The sequence below is a fragment of the Canis lupus genome, chromosome 27, assembly GCF_011100685.1.
Source record: "Canis lupus familiaris isolate Mischka breed German Shepherd chromosome 27, alternate assembly UU_Cfam_GSD_1.0, whole genome shotgun sequence".
Taxonomy (NCBI): domain Eukaryota; kingdom Metazoa; phylum Chordata; class Mammalia; order Carnivora; family Canidae; genus Canis; species Canis lupus.
The window spans coordinates 9850682-9872126 of record NC_049248.1 but is presented as its reverse complement, the minus strand read 5'-3'; the positions used below and the strand labels follow the sequence as shown (position 1 = coordinate 9872126).

The 21445-nt window shown below is 37.7% G+C and overlaps 1 protein-coding gene across 8 annotated transcripts in view; it reads right to left on the bottom strand.

Moving 5' to 3' along the window:
• Positions 1-5: 5 nt before the first annotated feature.
• Positions 6-21445, bottom strand: part of CLEC2D (C-type lectin domain family 2 member D) — a 40983-nt gene continuing 19543 nt past the window's right edge. For 2 of the 8 annotated variants that reach the window (XR_005379831.1, XM_038576754.1), the window contains 4 exons: positions 21308-21389; positions 19946-20082; positions 5982-6136; positions 6-2420 (listed from right to left, as the gene is read on the bottom strand). Coding sequence is in view for 1 of the 8 variants with exons in the window: in XM_038576754.1 (XP_038432682.1) it covers positions 2397-2420; positions 5982-6136; positions 19946-20082; positions 21308-21360 (369 nt within the window). In the remaining 7 variants the exon portion in view is untranslated. Of the gene's footprint in view, positions 2421-3119; positions 3181-4889; positions 5003-5981; positions 6137-19945; positions 20083-21307; positions 21390-21445 lie in introns of all 8 variants that reach the window. The other 6 variants (XR_005379829.1, XR_005379830.1, XR_005379832.1 and 3 more) reach the window with 6 other exon arrangements.

Sequence of the window (21445 nt, the reverse complement as noted above, 5' to 3'; positions counted from 1 at the left end):
TGAACTTTAATGAAAAAAACAAAAGAGTGGTTTATTTCTCTCTATACAGATAAGTATTATCTAAACTAAGGGAAACTCTGTACAACTAGGAAAAATTATGCTGGGGAAACAATAAAACATGTTACAAATAATCTCAACAACATAACAAGTACTTATTTACTAACCATCAAGCATCAGGCACCTTGTCTCACCCACTCAGTGAAGATCATTGTCTTCCAGAGTTTACAGTACATTAATAAATACAAATAATTAAACAATGGCCAAAAAAAATAGGGTATTAAATGTTAAGATTGGTTAAGTACAGGAAATTGTGAGAATATACACCAAGTGCATATAATTTAGTCTGGAGAGGGGAATGGTTAAAGAATTATTTTCCACCAAATTTTGCACTTATTTAACTGGCCATCTGAAAAATAAGCAAGAGTTAAACAGGCGAGTAAGAAAGGGAAGAATGTCAAGTGGAGGCAAACATCTGATTAGATTCAAGGCAAGAGAAAGCATGACACATTTGAGAAACTGAAAAAGTTTAAGGTGTCTGCATTATTACAAGCATAGTGGTGGGGGAGAAATGAAGAGGAGCCAAGACACAAAGGATTGGTAGGAGAGGGTCAAAGATTGAATCAATGGAAAGCCCCTAAAGGGAATTAAGTAGTGAGCAATGTAGCCTGTTAGGAGGTTTAGACAATCACTCGTCATGATATGGAGAATGGACTTTGGCAGACAAAGCTAGAAGCACACAAAAACAACTGTTGCAGGAATCCAGGGCCATATGGTGGGTATGAAACTATGTAGATGGATTCAGAAATAATTATGTGATAAAAAAATAATTCATTCTCTTACTGAAGGCGAAAAGAAAGAAGTCAGGGTTGACTCCAGGGAGTCTGACTTGGACTAATGGTCACGTTGCTGCCATTCACTAGGCTAATGAGTTTAATTTTTAACATGTGAAGACTGAGAGGTTTTAAGATGTCCAATAGAGATATCAAGTGGGCAAACAGCTGTAATAAGGTCTGAGTTTGAAATATGGGTTTGGGAGTTATTAATATATTGATTACAATCAAACTTAGAGCATGGATGGGTTGAGCCAAGAATTGTGTATGATAGAGGATCTCCCCAAACTCTGAAGAATGTCAGTTTTGAAGAGATCAGAAGAAGAGATGCTTGAGAAAAAACTGAGGAGCAATAGCAGAAAACCTACATACAGGTTTAAGAGAGCATTGTGTCATAGATGCTGAGGTTACAGAATATTTCTGGAAGATAGGTCAATAATGAGCAACACTGCTGAGAGTTAAAATGAAAGCTAAAAAATCCTCATTGTGCTTTGCCAGAAGAAAGGCATTTGTGACATAATGAGAATACTTTAGTGAAATAGGAAAAGCAGAAACCAGATTTTAGAAGAACCTGGAGTAGGAGGTGGAAAGAGGAAAAAGCAAGAAGAAATAATTTCTAGGAAGTTTGACTTAAAAGAGGTGGGAGAAACTGGGCAGAAACTAGAAACCACATGTGGTTCAGGGAAACTTTTCTTGTGCTTTTGCATGTTTCATTGCTGAAAGAAAAGGAGGTAGAAAAAGAGAAAGGTTGGAGGAAGGAATCCCCTTGAAAAAATTAAAAGAGACACAATCCCAACTGTAGACTCAGAGATTTGATTTAGACAGACAGAGGGATACCTCTTTTTCAGAAATAGGAGAAGAGGAAAAGGAAATAAGTAAGATGCAGGTAAGTGTGTACACTTAGTATTAGAAAGTTCATGAATATATCTGATCGATTCTCTTTAAAAAATAATAGCTCCTTTGCTAATGTGAATAAGAGATGTAGGGAGAGAATTTTCCCTACATTAAAAATTTTTTTATTTATTTAGAGAGGGTGATAGAGAGGGAGGAGGGGCAGAGAGGAAGGAAGAAAAAATCCCAAGCAGACTCCTCACCCCCTATCCCGGGGGACGGCTCTATCCCATGACCCCAAGATCATGATCATGAGCCAAAACCAAGAGTCTGATCTTAAGGCACTAAGTCACCCAGTGCCCAGGGAGAGAATTATTGAGCAGACTAAGGGATAGTTTCTGTCTAAAATAGCCACCATATTGAATGGGATATAACTGTGGAAATACAGCACTAGTGACGAGCTAGGGGATGAGTTGATGAGGCTGATTACCCAGATTGATAGTGACACAAATCTACACCATTATTATCATCACCATAATATTTGTTGCCAAAATAATGTGATTCAGCAAAAACACATAAATTACAAAGTCCTTGTGAATTGTTTTTATGGGAAGGATAAACTGGGATCAGTTTAGAGGTCATCTTCAGCAATCGTGTTGACAAATCCAGGAACTCTGATTGCAACATTTCTCAGAAAACACATCCTTCTTTGTTATCACAGCACAGGAATTATCTTCAACCTGGCCCAGGACTTGAAATCTGTATGGGGAAAAAGCAACATTCAGTTCTCATTCGGCTAAAAATACAACCGTGTATATTTTGTGTTTTCTCCCTTCTTAGAAGGGATGTACTCTCCAAGCTGGAGATCTAAGCCACTGTAATTTTCAGACAAGAAATGCCTGTTAAAAAAATGACTTCTTTAATGAAGGTAGTTGCTCCAAATAGTTTCTTAACCAAAGATGGTCATTCGTAAATGGAAAAGCTGCATGGAATTAAAATAAAAATGTGATTAAGAAGTAGTAGTTTCCTGATTCCATGTGACCATACAAAAAAAAAAAAAAAGAGAGAGAGAGAGAGATCTTAGGGGACTATTATCTATAATGGTCTGAATGTTTGTGTTCCCCCCAAAATTCATAGGTTAAAATCCTCACCCATAAAAGTGATATGTTTGGAAGTGGGGCCTTTGGGAGGTACTTAAGTTATGAAGTGGAACTCTCATTAATTCCTTATAAAAAAGACTCCAGAGAGATTGCTAGCCCCTTCCACCATATTTACATGGTGGAAGGGATCTGTCTACAAGCCAAGAGGAGGGCCCTCACCAAAAGATGACCATGCTGACGTCTTTACCTTGGAGTCCCATTTTCCAGGACAGTGAGAGACAAATTTCTGTTGCTTGTATGCTACCCAGTCTGTGGTATTTTGTCATAGTAGCCCAAACGACTAAGAGGACAGACCTACCCTTTTAGGAGAAAATTTCATTTTATTACTCCAAAGGTTCCTGATTCAACTTTTTGAGTATCTGCAACAATGGAATAATGATACCAGCTTTATAACAGATAATATCATATTTATGATTCTAAGATTTAGAAATATCAACACATCTTAAAATATGAATGTTTTTCAAAAAACATTAGACCAATTCTCTGTAAAAGGTTAAACTACTAACCATTTCATTTTCCAGACCCAAATTCCAAGTGTCATACCTTTCAAAAATCTTCCTTCACTGTCTGCCTATAATAAGCCTCCTTACTTCTACGAGAGATCCTAAGAAAGAATGGTACATCTAGACTCTACATGTAAAATGTGGCAACAGTAACCCTAGTCAGAATGGGGGAAGGAGTGAAAGAATGAGCAATAGAGGAAGAAGATTTCTCCACTTTTAAACGTTTTAAACTCACATAGAGACCTCAGCAAGGGAATTTTTACTCATTTGTTTATGTATGGGGATACCCAAATCCTTTATCCATTACACAAAAGAAGGAAAAATCCCCTAAGTTCTATTTTTCCGTGATATTTTAAGCCAACTTTCTTTTCTTAAACTAAGCTATAAGGCATCTAAAAAATCAGAAAAAGAAAACCCTCAATTTTAAAAACAAGATTGGCAAATTAATAATTTTAAGCAAATTTGCAAGTGGGTTGACAGAGTATCACTTTAAAAACATAATGCTACATTTCTATTAGAAATAATCAAAGGTAATTTTTTTTAAATATTTTATTTAATTATTCATGAGAAATACAGAGAGAGAGAGAGGCAGAGACAGAGGTGGAGGGAGAAGCAGGCTCCCTGCAGGGAGCCCAATATGGGACTTGATCCCAGAACCCTGGGATCACAACCTGAGCCAAAGGCAGATGCTCAACCACTGAGCAACCCAGGAGTCCCTCAAAAGTAAATCTTAAAAGTTAATTTATTGTGCGATGTACAGAGAGTATGGCATGGGTGGGTATATGGAGTGTAAATTTTAACAAGAAATATTGTAAATAGTCTCTGTGTAAGAATATTCATTTTAGGGTGACTTTTTCTGTTTCAGAGCATTTTTTTCCCTACCCTCAGTCTGGTGGGCCTGTTTTATCCCTCCAGAGCATCTATCTCTCCAGAGCCTTCCTAAATCCCCTTAACTTCACATCTCTTTGAGAGACACAACAAAATTTCATATTTTCAAGAAGTATAATTAACTTTTGATGCTGAGGGTAGAAAGTTTCACCCTGGGCTCCCAGGAGCTTCTGCTTGCATTTTGGGGATTAGTGCCTAACCCCAAAAGATTTTAGAACTCTCTACCCATGGCATTTAAGTAGAAATGAATGAAGTGCATAAAAGTAGATACACATATTGTTGATTAAGGTGATAGTATTCAAAAAGAGTCAAATGCTATTTGTTGTATTATGTATGACATATGCCTTAATATTTCCCAATAATTGAAGTCTTCCTACTAATCAAAATAAGGATTGTTTGGTAAACTTTCAAGAAATACTTCAAAGGAAATGAAATTTAGAGAATTTTACATTAGCTACACTTTCCCATTTCTATCTCTAGCATTATAGATAAACTCAGAGCTCAAATAAGAAAACAAATTAGCATTGGAGACTTGATTTCTCTAAGGCAAATTTCCTAATCATTCACACATTAACAAGATCAAAGTCTTCAGTCTATGGAACCATTTGGTTATCTGGAGTTTCAGACAACCCCCAGGAGGGATTGGCTGCTGAAAGACTCAAATGCTAAATACTCACAACTGTAAATTTAATAGGGTGCCATCCAGCCAGGTCTATGTCTTTTGTGGGTGTGTGATGTTCAATCCAATCCAAAAGTAAATTCCATCCTGTATATTACTCTATATGATATCCTATGAAAGAGGATCCAGAGGAAACGGAGTTAAACCTATTGAAATAGCCTCCTCTGATTTTGTCCAGACTTATCTCCCTATCCAAGAAAACCTTAAGAAGCTTGAAGAAGTTTCCTATAAATTTAGGGAAGGAAACTGTATAGGAAAGTTTTCAAAACACATGACTCATATATATTATGTGCAGGCATGTGATGGTTACTGGAATTGATGGGGATGATGATGTGAACAGCAACTGCTGAAGGAGCTCAAAAAGGATGTGAAGGCAAAGCTAGGGATGAATAGATCTTCTTGAAGGAGCAAGAACTATTCAGATTGCTGTTGCCAACGTGCAGTCTTGAGAAAACTGATGCCTATGGTAAAAGTACCCACAAGTAAAGCTACAGAGCCCATCATCCCTACCCAAGATGCTAGGGCTATTGCCAGATACTGATAATGTTCAAAGAGCTCTTATCTTTCCTCCCAAGAGGTAATGTGGAAAGACAGCACTGATATTCCAGTTTTGCCATTCATATGCTGAGTGAAATTTTACAATCTGTCCGGTTCTGCAGATTCTTCATATGGAAATAGGGAAAATACTGCCTATCTCATAAAGTTATTGTGAGCACTAAGTTTTATAGCATTGTAGCATGCCTACTACCGTGTCTGGCACCTACTATGAATTCAATAAATGCCATAATTATTAGCACTATAATTCTTTTATTAAAAAAAAACAAAAAAAAACCTACTTTGGAGCACCTGGGTAATTCAGTCCCTTAAGCGTCTGCCTTCAGCTCAGGTCATGATCCCAGGGTCCTGGGATTGAGTCCTGTGTCGGGCTCCCTGATCAGGGGAGAATCTGCTTCTCCCTTTGCCCTTCCCCTTGCTCATACTCTCTCTCTCTCTTTCTCAAATAAATAAAAATTAAATCTTTTTTTTTAAATAACCTACATATTTCTCTCAGTTTTAGAAGGTATAATTTTTGTGGTGAGTTAGTTCTTACCAGTTCAGCCTTGTCTTGAATCATCAAGAGATGTGATTTCATTATTAAACAGGATTTTTGGCTATTTGTCCATGATTTAAAGGTTTTTAAAAAATGATACCATTTCCCCTTTTTCTGCAGCCAGTTATTAGGCCATAAGTTTAGCCTTGGTTTTACTGAAATGGAAAAAATAGGGAGAAATAGAAGAGCAAGGTTTGAATATCAAAAAAATGCACTCATTTTGTAAACTTTTCCCTTAAAAGTAAAGATTTTGCCCCACTTTTAATTAAAGAAGTTCTTGGGCAGCCCTGGTGGCTCAGCAGTTTAGTGCTGCCTTCAGCCCAGGGCGTGATCCTGGAGACCCGGGATCGAGTCCTACATCAGGCTCCGTGCATGGAGCCAGCTTCTCCCTTGGCCTGTGTCTCTGCCTCTCTCTCTCTCTCTCTCTCGCTCTCTGTCACTCATGAATAAATAAATAAAATATTTTTTAAAAAAGAAAAGGAGTTCTTTTTGGTATTTTAATGTATTTTAATGCACATGAACATATGAAATATTTTTCCTTACATGAAATGAATGAGGTATATAAAAGTATTAATTTCATATTCCTCATTTTGTACATAAAGTTACTAAAGTTAAGGCTAAGTACACTTAAATATACTTAAGTATAAAGTGGGAGACTGATGTAAAGGTGAAAGAACTTACTCAAAGCTATAACTATTACAGCCAAAATAGTAAACCATAGGTCATACAGAAACAAAGTAAAACAAAGAGTCTAAAAGGCATCAGGAGAAACCTGCTGTGGAAAAAAAATACATATATATTCTTTTCAGAGCCCCTGGTTGGTGCAAAAATATATATATATTTCATGATATGCTTTATCAGTAACTTTGTAAAACAAATTGTTCACCACAACCCCAATATCCTCAATGACCACCAGATGTATCTCTCTGAAAAAGGAAAAACTGGAAAAATAGACACTAACATTAAGCTATATTCAAAAATAGATACAAAGGTTTTAAGTGAATCTTATATTTTAAGCTGAGTGGTAGGTACATAAGTATTGATTGCATTCTATTTAACTTTTTGTATATCTTGGATATTGCGTATTTTTGAAATATCCACAAAATTGAGTACAAACTTGTCTGATATGTTAAATGAGATGAACATGAAAATGTAAACTATAAAATACTCTGTATAAAAGTTAGTTCTCACCCGTAGAGCTTTTTGAGAGATAGTATGAGGAATCATGTTACTTGGGGGAAAACATCACATACTAAGTTGCTATTTTGAATCAGCAAAGTAACCCAATTTGCACAACACTCTTCCCAGAGCATTTTATTTTATAAGTAATAACAACATGGACATTGAAATAGTATGTTAGTGAACTAGGTTTAACCTGCACTGGCTAGGAAAAATACCTCAACACACACTTCAAGACCAAAACTGGGGACAAATTTTAGTTCTGCTGAAATTTAGTATTGTAAATTATTGACAGAAATAAATGAATTTAAGTTCTTCTGCTTATTTAGAGGTTTACTGTGACATGCCTTTTGCTATGGTAGCATTTGGCCTCTAAAATAAAACATTAATTATTCACTTCACTCTTTGTTGGCCTGCAAGTCACATACCAGAGCAATAAAGAAGCCCAGGCTCTTGTCAGTGTGGTAAAATGGAAAGAAATTTCCATTGGAAAGTATAATTATTTAGAATGTGGAGATTATTATTGATATGACAAGGAAAAAAATGATGAAAACAGCAAACAATTTTTGAGTGCTTTAATGCTAGGACCCCTATGGTAAAAAGGCTTCCAAGTGGTCTAGAGAAACCTAGAAGGTAATTAATGTACAGGGAGTAATATAGAATGGCCATAGCAGAGAAGCACTGAGTTGACCTATTACAGAAATGCAATATAAAGACTAAAGTCTGAAGGGAAAAGTGCCTACAAAAGCATTCACATTAGTTATATTTTTCATAGTATTTTCCATCACTCTCTATGATCATCAATGTTTAATTAGAATGTACTTATTATTTATCCAAACTTAATCTGAGGTTTAGAAATATATTTTGGCATACTTCGTAGTATCTAAACAATGCAAAACTTTATAGTTTTTGGTAGATTGTTTTTACTTAGAAAATAGTTGTAACGTGGGAGAAAAGGTTAATTTTCTTATTCTACAATAAGCACTGATAAACACTCAGGCACCTGGGTGGCTCAGTCAGTTAGGCACCTGCCTTTGGCTCAGGTCATGATCTCAGGATGTCAGGCTCTCTGCTCATCAGGGAACCTGCTTCTTCCTCTCCCTCTGCTACTCCCCCTGCTTATGCTCCCTCTCTCTCTCTCTCTTTCTTTCTCTGTCAAATAAATAAAATCTTTTTAAAAAATAATAAAAAATAAATGCTTATTTTTTTTAAAAAGAACAAAAACCAGTTTAGAGTAAAAATGTAAATATCCAGTGTATGTGACTTTATTTTTAATTTGTGTATTATATAAGAAATTTAACTAAATACAACTATGTGTATTTTTGTCAGATTATATCAGTCTTATAGTCTGAACTGTGTGTGTGTGTCTGTGTGTCTGTGTATCTGTGTGTCTGTGTCTGTGTCTGTGTTAGAAAGGTTCCGAGGGTAAGAAGTTGCAGGTAAAGATAAATATTCAAAAGAGGTGGATTGGATCAGCAATGAACAAAGACTTGAGGTTGAGAGAGTATGTTGCATTTTATTATCATATGGAGGTTTGTTTTGCTGGAGGCTGGAGTGCAAAAGGGAGAGTTGCATTGTGAGAAATGAGACTTGGCATAAGGTTTATCCTGAGGTGGTTGCTTTTAAGGAACTGCAGACACTGAAAGTCTAAAAACCTAGTAGAAATTATCCTTTTGTAAGAGATATTTATATTTACATTTACAAGGGAAATCTCCATTAGCAAGTGTGTCCTTCCATTCTGTGCCAGGAAGAAGAGGATGACCAAAATCTCTAGAAACTTTTCAAAGGAGAAGGCATGGATTTAACTTTTCACAACCATATACTTGTTGACTGGGCTTTGCCTGAAAACCTCCTGTAACTGGTGAAGGGAGGAAAAAATTTACCTTGTCTAAGGCTTCTCCCAGATGGACTAAGAATTATATTCACATGAGACAGCCTTCAGAGCAAAACCCAGAGTTTCATTACATGTGCATGGAGGCTCAATAATGAAATGGAGACCCAAACAAATGACCACAGGCAGTTTCAATACATCTTAGACAGAGAGATGATTAGTTTGTGAGGAAATGACCAGATGCAGAAAACAGGTTCGGAAGCTTTAATTACCAAGGAATTCTGAAGAATTTGGGCTAAGGTTGTGTATTAGAAAAAAAGGAACAAAGTTTGTTTATTTGTTTGTTTATTGGCTTTAAAGTTTCCAATCTCTTGTGATAAGTATGTGTTTTTACTTCTCTGTATGAGGAGCATACCTTTCATATAAGAGATTTGCTTCCTACTGTGAGGGTGATAGAAGAGAGGGATGGAGTGTCTCCACACCTACAATTTCCCAAGTAGCTTCAATTCAAAATCATTTATATGCCATTGTGGTACATTTGGGCCAGCCTGCCCTTGGCGCCTACACCTGCTCCCCTGCCCCAACATTTTCTTTTGTCTTCAGCTGGAGATGGCATATAAGATGGTGGCTTGTGCCTTTTTGGGGAATTACTCAATTTTCCTGGGTATCTTACATGTACACAGAGAATGTAAATGTTATAAAACTTCAGTTTTTCTCCTGTTGATCTGTCATTTATTACAAAGGGATCTCACCAAAAATGTAGAAAAGTAAAGGGGAAAGGATTTTTCCTCCCTGGCCACTGATTTGCATTTTAGAGAGATCTTACTGGCTACAGTATGGAAACAAATAGAAATCTAGGTGATGATAAATTAATAATTAGTAATCACCTTCTTTGTGAGACATACTGATCTCCAAATGCCTTACAATTGGATCTTTCCACATTAATTTCTAAAGGATGATCTAAAACACCTTAATCACATATAACAAATGAAATTACAAACAGCAATCAACGGAGTATAGAAATGGGATCTGCAAGGATAAAAATAGGTACATAAAGCTGGAATTGTAGAGTAAAAGGCAATGACATCCACCCATTTGAAGCCAATGCATTTCCCAGTTTTCCACCAAATCACCTCCAACAACAGAGGACAATAAACTTGTTTCTCAGGGACTTAGGCACAATTTCCTGAAAAGCTGATTTCTCTTGAAGTTCTTATGCAGCTGCTAACATCCTAATCCTTAATATATTTGTGAGTTTGATTAAATATGATACCATCTACCATCTACATTACTTCCCATCAAATAAAGTTATTACAAAAATATTAACTCTATTGCTATCGAGTAACCATTATATCATCCTTAACCATACCTCCTTATTTGTAACTTACCTTTAGAGATACTATACTCATGTTTAGCTCAAGATGCTGCTCTAGACCCCCATCAGGAAAGTTTTACCAGTTTAAACTGCATGTGGCAGTGCCATTTGACTTTATCTTTATTACCTCATACATTAATCATGAGATTGTTAAGGGTAGTGACTTTTTCTTAAATTCCTTGCCATCTCAGTAAACCAATTACTTTGTATTGGCCTAGAAGCCTCCTCTGAGCTTCTCTTATTTGACTAAAAATAGAAGCTTCTGAGGTATGAGACTGTAATAAATTCCTCTTTTAAGTCATTTACTCTCAGGAAAAAAAAATAAATGAATAAATAAAAAACAACTACAAATCGACTATGAACTCTACCATAAAGGCCTTTTCTAGAGAAATTTTGTAACTTTGGGGAAGGAAAGACTACTTACACCTCTGTATGCAAACACTATTACTAATTTTGTCATCTCCAGTTTCTTCTTCTGAAAAAGCCATTTGTCTTTCCTAAAAAAAAAGTATTTGTTTTTCCCAGAGAAGCCACTCCCCATCACCTTTCTCCTAGGAAGCTGGGTATATAAACCTTTAACTGTAACCATCTAGAGCTAGCTACTTCTTTTGTTACCTCTCCTATGAATGCGAATAAATCTTTTCTTCCTGTTAATTGGTCTGTTGACAGTTTAATTCACAGTCTCCCTGGTACTAAACTTAAGAGGGTAAAGGAAGTTTTTGCTCCTCTACAATGCAGTGAAATATAACCACTTACTTGTGAAGTTTGTATTGTCCTGCTGTTTCCTGGGAGAAATATTCATACAATCACAATCTTTGGTTCCATTCTCACTACTTAGGCGACTTACTAACAAATGAAGAGAATTAGTAACACTAATTAAATTTCTACAAATATAAGCTTGTGCCTTTTAATTATCTGTTAAAATAAAACTACAAATGATTGCAGACACTGGTGGCTGAGAAATCTCTCTATAGCATTTCAACTCTATAATTTGGCAAAGCCTGAATGAACCTAGAGACTCGAGAGATTTCCACTTACAAAAAAGTAAGTAGAATCAAACAATAAAAAAATATCTAAGTAAAATTAAAAATATATTGAAATTTTTATCTGTTTCATAGGATAGAATGCTATGTGATCTTGAATGGGTTACACAGCTTTTCTGTTTCTCAGTCTACTCTCAGTCTATAAAAGTAGGAAAAGCTTAACAAACTTAGTTGTCTTGAGGCTAAAAAATAATTTATGTAAAATGCTTATCACAATTCCTAACACATAGGAGGTCACAACAAGGGTGCCTGGGTGGCTCAGTCAGTTAAGTGTCTGACTCTAGATTTCAGCTCAGGTCACAATCTCAGGGTTGTGAAATCAAGCCCTGAATAGGGCTCTATGGGGAGTATGGAGCCTGCTTAAGATTCTCTCTCCCTCTCCCTCTGACCCTGCCCACCTCTAAATAAGAAAAAAGAAAAAAAGAAGGTCACAACAAGTAGAAACAATAACAGATATAGTTACCCATAACTTTTCTTGAAGTAGAGCTCATTTGGGGAATAATTCAAGTGACTTTTTCTTAAATTCCTTGCCATCTCTTATATGAATATATCACAATTTCTTTAACCAATTCACTTGTTGTTGGACATTTGGCTTATTTCCAGTTTGAGCTGTCAGTCAGAATAAAGTTGCTATGAACATTGGCATATAAATCTCTGTGTGAATATATGCTTTCAATATTCCTGAATAAAAACCCAAGAGTGGAATGGGCTCAGTCATATGAAATGTGTATGTTACATTTTTTAAAATAACTTTATTGAGATAGGATTTACATACCATAAAGTTCATCAGCTTAAAATGTATGATTCAATGTTTTCTAGCATACTTACAGGGTTACGCAACCAAACATAAAACCTTGTAGCCATTAGCAGTCACTCATGCCCCCTCTCCACCTGAGTCCTTACCTACCCCAAACCCCAAGAAACCACTAATCTACTTACTATCTCTACAGATCTGTTTTTTCTAGATATATTACATAATGTCATATAATATGTGGCCTTTGTCACGTAGCACAATGTTTGCCTTTTTAAGAAATAGCCAGACTGTTTTCCAAAGAGGTTGTACCATTTTCTGTTCCCCCAGCAGTATCATACGAGTTCCAATAGCTGTGTCCCTTGCCAAAACTTAGTATGATCAAACTTTTTGATTCTGTGCAACACAAGTGTCCTGGTCTCTAATTTTAATTTTCATTTCCTTAATAACTAATGATAAGCATCTTTTCATGTGATTACTTATCATCCATGTATCTTTTTTTGTGAAGTGTCCATTCAAATTCCTTTTTTAATTTCTTGTTTTACGATCACCGAGTTTTGAGTGATATATATATATATATATATATATATATATATATATATATATAAAATATATTTTTCTCTTCAAGACCTTTAGGATATATGTGATTTGCAAAAATGTTTTTCCTAATCAGTGGCCTGTCTTTCCATTTCTTTAAAAGCTTCTTTCAGGGGCACCTGGGTGGCTCAGTGGTTGAGCCTCTGCCTTTGGCTCAGGGCGTGATCCCAGAGTCCTGGGATAGAGTTCCGCATCAGGATCCCAATAGGAAGCCTGCTTCTCCCTATGCCTATGTCTCTGCCTCTCTTTCTGTGTCTCTCATGAATAAATAAATGAAATCTTTAAAAAAAAATAACGTGCTAAAAAAAAAAAAAGAAGAGAGAGAGAGAACATCTTTCAAAGACCTGTTCTTAATTTTGGTGAAGTCCAATTCATATGTATTTTTTTATTATATGTATATTGCATTTGGGGTTGTATCTTAAAAAAATCTTTACTTACCTCAAGCTTAAAAGATTTTTCCTCTGCTTTCTTCTAGAACTAGTATAGTTTAAGACTTTATGTTAGATCTATGACCCATTACAGATTATAATTTAGAGATAATTGACTTGGCTAATATTTGTATATTATGTGAATTATAGATTTAAGTTCATTATTTTTGTATATTGATCTTTTATCCCAAAACCTTGCAAACTCATTTGTTGATTGTAGTAACGTTTTTTTTTAAATTTTCTCTAGTATTCTCTACAAATCACCTGCAAATTCTGCATTTCCAGTTTGGGTACTTTTTATCCTATTTTCTTTTTTTTTTTTAAGATTTTATTTATTTATTCATGAGAATACACAGAGAAGAGAGAGAAAGAGGCAGAGACACAGGCAGAGGGAGAAGCAGGCTTCAGGCAGGAAGCCTGACGTGGGACTGGATCCTGCGTCTCCAGGATCACACCCTGGGCTGCAGGCGGCGCTAAACTGCTGAGCCACCGGGGCTGCCCTATCCTATTTTCTTGATTTACTATAGATTTTCTGTGTTCTATTTCATTGATTTTTCGATTTTTCCCAGCTTTTTCCTTTCTTCTGCTTACATTGGATTTCATTTGCTTCTTTGTTCCTAATTTTGTAAGATGAAAACTATAATCCTTCATTTAAGATCTTTCTTCTTTTCTTTTAATTTTAATTTTTTAATTATTTATTTATGATAGTCACAGAGAGAGAGAGAGAGAGAGGCAGAGACACAGGCAGAGGGAGAAGCAGGCTCCATGCACCGGGAGCCCGATGTGGGATTCCATCCCGGGTCTCCAGGATCGCGCCCTGGGCCAAAGGCAGGCGCCAAACCGCTGCGCCACCCAGGGATCCCTCTTCTTTTCTAATATGGTATTGAGAGCTATAAATTCTTGAATAAGTACTGCTTTACTAATATCTTATAAATTTTTATGTTTGTATTCATTTACAAATAGTTTCTAAATTTTCTGATGATTCCTTATTTGATCCATGGATCCATTTATAAATGAATCCATTTATGGATCCTTAAATGGATTTATTTAGTTTACAAATATTTGGGAATTCTCTAGTATCTTTCAGTTGTTGATTTCTAATTTATTTCCATTTTGGCCTAACATAAAACATAGCATGTTTTCTATAACTTGAATAATTCTTCATCTATTAAGATTTGTCCAGTTTTATGGCCCAGTATATATATATTAAGCATTCTGTGTATTCTTGTAAAGCATATGTATACCGCAGGTGCTGAGTGGAGTATTCCATAAGTGTTAATTAAAGCAAATCATTGATTAGGAGAAAACATTTGTAAATTATCTATTTGGTAAAGGACTTTTACTCAGAATATATGAAGAACACTTTCAGTTCAATTATAAGAAAATAAGGAACCTAAATTAAAAATACTCAAAATATAGGAATAGACATTTCCCCTAAGAAGATATATAATTAGCTAATGAGTACCTGAAAAGACGTGTTTGGGATACTACTTATGAATGTGATTATCAAATAATTATTAGCACTCTGTTTTGTCCTGGGAACTCTAGCAGCCCTTGTTTCTCTGGCTTCTAAGCAAGCTCTTTTTCAACTCAGGGAGGTGCCAAGATGGGCTTTGCCTGGAGTCTCACTCCACTGCAGCCTGGAAACATCCTCAACTCAGTAAGCTAGAGCAATCGTAGAGCATACCTCATTTGTTTCTCATTTTTCAGAGATGACTATCATCCATTGCCTGAGGGGGTTTTCTTGTTTGTTTGTTTCAAATGGAACAAACAGAACCAATAGATGTTTGTTTGTTTATTATAGTAATTGACTCATGCAATTATTGAGACTGAGAAGTCTTGCAATATGCTGTCTACAAACTGGAAAACCAGAAAAGCTGATGGTGTAATTCAGTCTGATTCCAAAGGCCTGAGAGACAGGAATGCCAATGTCTAAAGGCAGGTCAAGACGGATGTCTTAGCTCAAGCAAAGAGCAAATTCAGTCTTCCTCTGTCTTTTGCTCTATTCAGGCCCTCAATAGATTGGATGATGTCCACCTGTCTCGATGAGGGTGATATTCTTTACTCAATCTACCAATTCAAATGCTAACCTCTTCCAGAAACATCTTTGCAGATTCAAGCAGAAATGCACAGCTATGGGGCACACCTTAGCCCAGTCAAGTTGACATACAAAATTAAGCATCTATGCCCCCTTTAATAGCTTAGTTACAGCCTGAAAGAGAACTGGGTTAGCAAGAGCGAAAAAATTAAAAGGTTTTCGTTGACTACAAGCTCAGTATGCATCAGTATCATAACAAGGCTGCCAAAGCAAAGGGAAATATATAACAAAGCAACTTTAGTTTGGCTTAACAGAGGTAAATGGTCTGGAATGAGCAAGGCAATGTTTCTACTCTGCCTGCCTTGCATGAATTAGATCACTCCTGGAATACTGCACTCAATTCTGGGCATTGCTCTGAACTAGACCTGGCAACATGGGGCACAAATGAAGAAGAGAGCCTCTGTGGGTTTTCCACTTACTTGGAGTGATCTGTCATCTCAACTTCCAGCTTAGACTTACACATTAAGAGAAAAAGTCATTCATTCATTCAGCACTTACTCTCTGAAAAGCATAGGATGTGTCCAGAGGTGGATCTGCTTTGAAGCTGGTGAAGCTGAAGCTTCAAACTCCTTTCTTATCTGGGTCCCTCCTAAGGCATTGGATGAATCTAGGCAATGTGTCTTCATGGCCGTATTTTTTGCAAACTTGTAAACCTAAGATATAACTAATCAATGCTGTCTCTTTCTGTTTTGATCTGTCTTCCATCTCATCACATTTCCTTCCACAGGTATTGATGTCATTGGAAGGGTGGCCAGCATTATTTTTTATCTTCTGAAGAGGAAATTGAGTGGCATTTTCAACTTAGTTAAGTGGCATGAATGTACATAGTTTTCTGTCATATCTAAGTATATTAGGTATAAATATATTCTTGCTAGCCTTCCTGCCATAGGTATGGCTTCTAGGAATACTCTTAACTGCTATGGTACAGATTTACCTTGTATCTTAACATAAAGGTGCAAGACTACAGATCATATCATGATATGACTGGATCCTATGGAACCCAGAACCAGAAGCAAGTAGGAAATATGGGGAGGGGAACAAGATTTGAAATGTACAAAGCCATAACCCAGTCTACGGAAAATGCTTCCAAGTATCACACAAGTAAAATTGTTAGTGGAAGACTCATTGTCATTCATACTTAGACAAAATGAAATTTTCTTTCTGTAGGATAACACAAAAATATACTACATCACTGCAATGAGGACATCTGTGGAAAACGAAAGTCATCAAGTCAAAGAGTACTTAAGATTCATCCTTGAACAAGAACACTTGAAATGTCCCCAGATCTTACAGCTATTTTAGGAAATAACATGATAAACATAGCATTACCATTAACAAGTTGTAATGTGCAAAAGAATTCAAAACTCGTAATAATACAAAACAAGGGTGGGTCAACCATGCTTACTATCAAAAATAGTACTACAAATAGCATTTTTTAAAAATTAGGTTTCCTCTTGATCCAACTTAAGTGGAAGTGGAGTCTGAATTACAATTTAAAAATCAGAAAATATCACCACTGCGAACAAATCTAGAAGATCATAAAATAAATAAACAGCAAAATAAAGCTATTAAAATGCTTTTTGAGGTCACAGAACTATGAGAAAGACACAGGTCTATATTTGTGATGAGGAAAACCAGCTGTACAGAGAAAGAGAAAACAAATGTAGGAGGGAATAATCTGCTGCTCCTGAGACTAAAAAAATGACTTCTAGAATGTAAGGTTATATAACCTAAGTCTTCAGAGAACCATTTTGGTTCTAAATCAAAAATCAAAATTTGTTACTGGTGGTTTATGTAAAAGAAGTAATAGGATAGGAGCCCAGGTCAATTAAAGATGTGATGAGCCAATGTAAATTTTTTTTTAATTTTTATTTATTTATTTATGATAGTCACAGAGAGAGAGAGAGGCAGAGACATAGGCAGAGGGAGAAGCAGGCTCCATGCACCGGGAGCCCGACGTGGGATTCGATCCCGGGTCTCCAGGATCGCGCCCTGGGTCAAAGGCAGGCGCCAAAACGCTGCGCCACCCAGGGATCCCAGCCAATGTAAATTTATTGAGAGGATCACTGAGTTTGTGCTAGATATCAGAATACCCACAGAAGCTAAAGCTCTAATTGCTCCTCTCTGTGATAGTTTATCTATAGTTTGAGACCTGAAAAGTTAATTATTCTAGTGTTTCAACATTGAGATTATGTTCCATTCATTTATTTTTTTTCACTTAAAATTTTAATCAGATATGAGTCTGATACCTACTTATATCTTAAAATTGTTTTTATTCCTTATAAATAAGACAGCTTAAATTGTGAAATGCCCTTCCTTTCATAAGACTATTAAAAATATTTGCTATTGGAGCACCTGGTTGCCTCAGTTGGTTGAGGATCTGCCTTTGGCACAAGTCATGATCCCAGGGTCCTGGGATTGAGTCCTGAGTTGGGCTCCCTGATCAGTGGAGGGTCTGCTTCTCCCTCTTCCTCTGCCCTCCCCCCACTCATGCGGTCTCTCTCTCTCTCTCAAAGAAATAAATAAAACCTTTAAAAAATATCTGCTACCTGGGGCAGCCCCGGTGGCTCAGTGGTTTAGCACCGCCTTCAGCGTGATCCTGGAGACCTGGGATCGAGTCCCATGTTGGGCTCCCTGCATGGAGCCTGCTTCTCCCTCTGCCTGTGTCTCTGCTCCTCTCTGTGTGTGTGTCTCTCATGAATAAGTAAAATCTTTAAAAAAATAAAAATAAATAAAAAATATCTGCTACCAATTTTTCTATGACGAATCCTAATTTACATCACACAAACAAAGAATGACTGGTCTACAGTATGGACATATATAGGATGAGACAGAAATTTGGGCACAGTTTTTTAAATTTGAAATGTCCGTTCAGATTCTTTATACCTTTTGACACATTTCAGCAATGTCTCACATTTTTAAGAGGGGAAAAAAGGTCTATAAGTCTCAAGTCAGAAATGAGCATTTGAAGTATTAATTTACTTTTTTTCTGAACAAATAAGTGCAAATATTCTCAGTTGTTTTCTCTAGTTCTTACTACATATTCTGAATAATCTTGAATTATCTTGAAAGATAATTACATGGTCATCTTTGAAATAATACTATTTCTGAATGAAAGAGTTGATTTCCAAGTGTTAGAGAAAGGAAGCACTCTGACTAGAGAATCAAGTACAATTTCTGTGAAGAGGAAAGATAGCATCTCATGTTCACACATAACCTGCTATTTCCACCTGGCCGCAGAGAAAAACACTTTAGCCACAAGCTATATATGACTTGATCACAGCAGTGCATCAAATATTGTAAAAATTTCCTTTGTTCTTTTTGTGCTGATGAAAACATAACACGTTTGAAAACAAATCCTAATAGAACCAGGACATGTTTTGGGGGATTTTGTCTCACAACTCCTCTGATAATAATCTTAAAACCAGATTTTTATGTTAACATAAAAATTTGATTTGTTGACCCTGAGATGGCAATATAGATTGAAACAATGTAGAAATAATTGCAGTCTAGTAAAAAGTGTTTTTGTTACTAATGAAATACATAACTGTGAATCATAGAATTTGAATGTGGGAAGAGATAATGAAATGGACTATATTTGTAACTTTAGAGCTGAAATCATCCATAGATACAAGCATTGTTCCAAATTTGTCATCACAGTTTTTAAAAAGTACAGATTACTGTTCTTCAACCCAGAAGATTCTAATCCAATAGACTTGGGACAGTATATGGAAATATATACATATATATATTTTTGAGAGAGAGAGAGAGAGCAAGCACAAGTGCCTGTGCTTTAAAGTTGGAGGAGTGGCAGAGGAAGAGGGAGAGAGAGAGAATCACAAGCAGGCTCCACACTCAGCATGGAGCCCCACACGGGGCTTGGTCTTACCACCCTGAAATCATGACCTGAGCTAAAATCAAGAGTCCGAGACTTAACCTACTGAGCCATGCGGGCACCCCTGTGCCCCTGGGAATATTTATTTCATACAAAAACCCCAGATTATTAAGACACACGTTGTAATATGGAACCATTGATCTAAACTAATAGTTCGTTTCTGAAAAAGAAAAGAAAAAAAAATTAAGGTCTTAACTGGTCACCCAGATAACTGTGATAAAGAAGAAACTGGAGCACAGTGTACCTACAGAGGCATTCTTCTTATCATACAATATTGCTCTATTAATTATTGCCTATGTTATTATAGAAGTGACTCTTTTATTCCAATAAATGTACTTTGACTAATATGAAATTGATAGCTTAAAGAGAAGTTATTTTTATTTCCACAAATACCTCAATCTCTACTAGCTAGGTTATATGCCAGGTCATATTTTCCTTCAGTATCCAAATCAAAATATTCCTAGCTCTCTCTCTCTCTCTCTCTCTTTTTTCAACAGAAGAAAGTCGGTATTTACAAGGTTTCTCTTCCCATACCTGATTCCAAGGAGAATTTTATCTTTTTTTTTTTTACAAATATGCATTAAATGTTTATTACTGCAGCCAAGATGGTTCTGCAAAGTAAAATTGAACTACAAAGAGGTTGAGTAGCTCGCCCAGAGTCTCAGAAGAAATGAGCAGAAAGTCAAGCAAGGCCTCCCACAGGCAGTCTGGTTTCTACACTTAATCCTAAACCACTACCATCTGAAGCTCTTGGCAAAGCCACTCACCTTCTAAGCAAAGTGAGAGGAGCCCTCCGTAGAGGTTGAGGTCACTATCTCTACCTTCCTCTTGGTTTCGAGGTGCTGCTGCTGATGCACTACCCTCAGGGAAGCCAGCCCCATGGAGCCCACGGTTTGGAGCTGTCCTGGCAGATAAGGCAGGAGAGAATTCAACCAAAGATTAATCACTGTGAACTCTGAGGGGCTGAGAGAGGACCACTGCTCCCCTTGTGGTATCCTTCACATGCAGGAGAAAAAAAGCACCCCCGGTGGGGGATGAGGTGGGTGGGGGTACTTTTCATAAACGTATCTCCCGGAGTTGAAGAATTATAAAAGGCGCCCCTTGTGGATTGACGCAGAACCCTCCAGAACCCACCCAGATGCACCACTTCAGGGTTTTCTTAAAACTGATCATTCCTCTCGCCGTCCTCTCCTGCCATAGATGTAGGCTTATTTTTTAGACCAAAATTGTTTGCTTTAAAAGTACTTTCGCTATTTAACAACATTCTAGCCGGGGTATTTTGCCTTAGAGACCGTGACATTCTTTACAACTGCCGAACATATTGACGGTGCGGCTGGAAGGATTTAATGATACTGCGCATAGGGAACACCACCCAGTCCGTCAGGCTTATGCAAGGACTAGCAGACTTGACAGTGTCTCTCGTTTAAAAAACATCAGCAATGTTCTATCGTGTTTTCTTTCCGCTTCGCGGTGAAACTAGGTGGTTTGCAGAGCCACCTGCACCAGCGGACTACGGTTGAAGCGGAGGAAGTGGTGCACTCACTGCAGTTATTTTTCTCTTTGCAGGCGCCGAGGGAGGCGGGGGGCGGAATGGGTGGGCGAGGACGTCCGGTGCTCGCGGGGCCTCGCAGTGCGGCGCCGCCCCCCCCCCCCCAGCCGCGCGCTTGCGGCACCGCCCTGCAGCCCACCCGGGACGGGACTGGAGTGGGGAGGAAGGAGCGGCCTCTCCGCACCTCTGCGCAGAAGAGCGGGGCGAGCTCTGCGGGGCTCTCGGGCAACGCGATCCCTCCCCGCCCCCCCTCCCCTCCCTGCTCCCCCTCCCTGCTCCCCCTCCCCTCCCTGCTCCTCCTCCCCTCCCTGCTCCCCCTCCCCTCCCTCCTCCCTCCCTGTCCTCTTTCCTACCCCCTCCTCCCCTCTCCCCTCCCCCACACGCTGGGCCTCTGCGGGGAGCTCAGGCACTAGCCCTGCCTACCCCCGCCCAGAGTTAAACGCGGGGGCTGGCCTCGCGGGGACCACCGAGAGGGCGAGGGGTCGAGGAGCGAGAAGCGGGCTCTGGATTCCCACTGAGGGAGGCCATTGGTGACCTGTACAAGGCCAGTTTTGGTGAAGAGGTAAAGAAACAGACTTACCCAGATGGGTTCCACGGAGCACGGAAGAGAAGTGAAGAGGGGTTTGTAGACATCTCTTTTGAAGAGCTGTGTTCCAGGACACCTGGGAAGTGTAATCAAAGCAATGCAATCGTGATTAAAGCTGCTCCTTTAACCCAG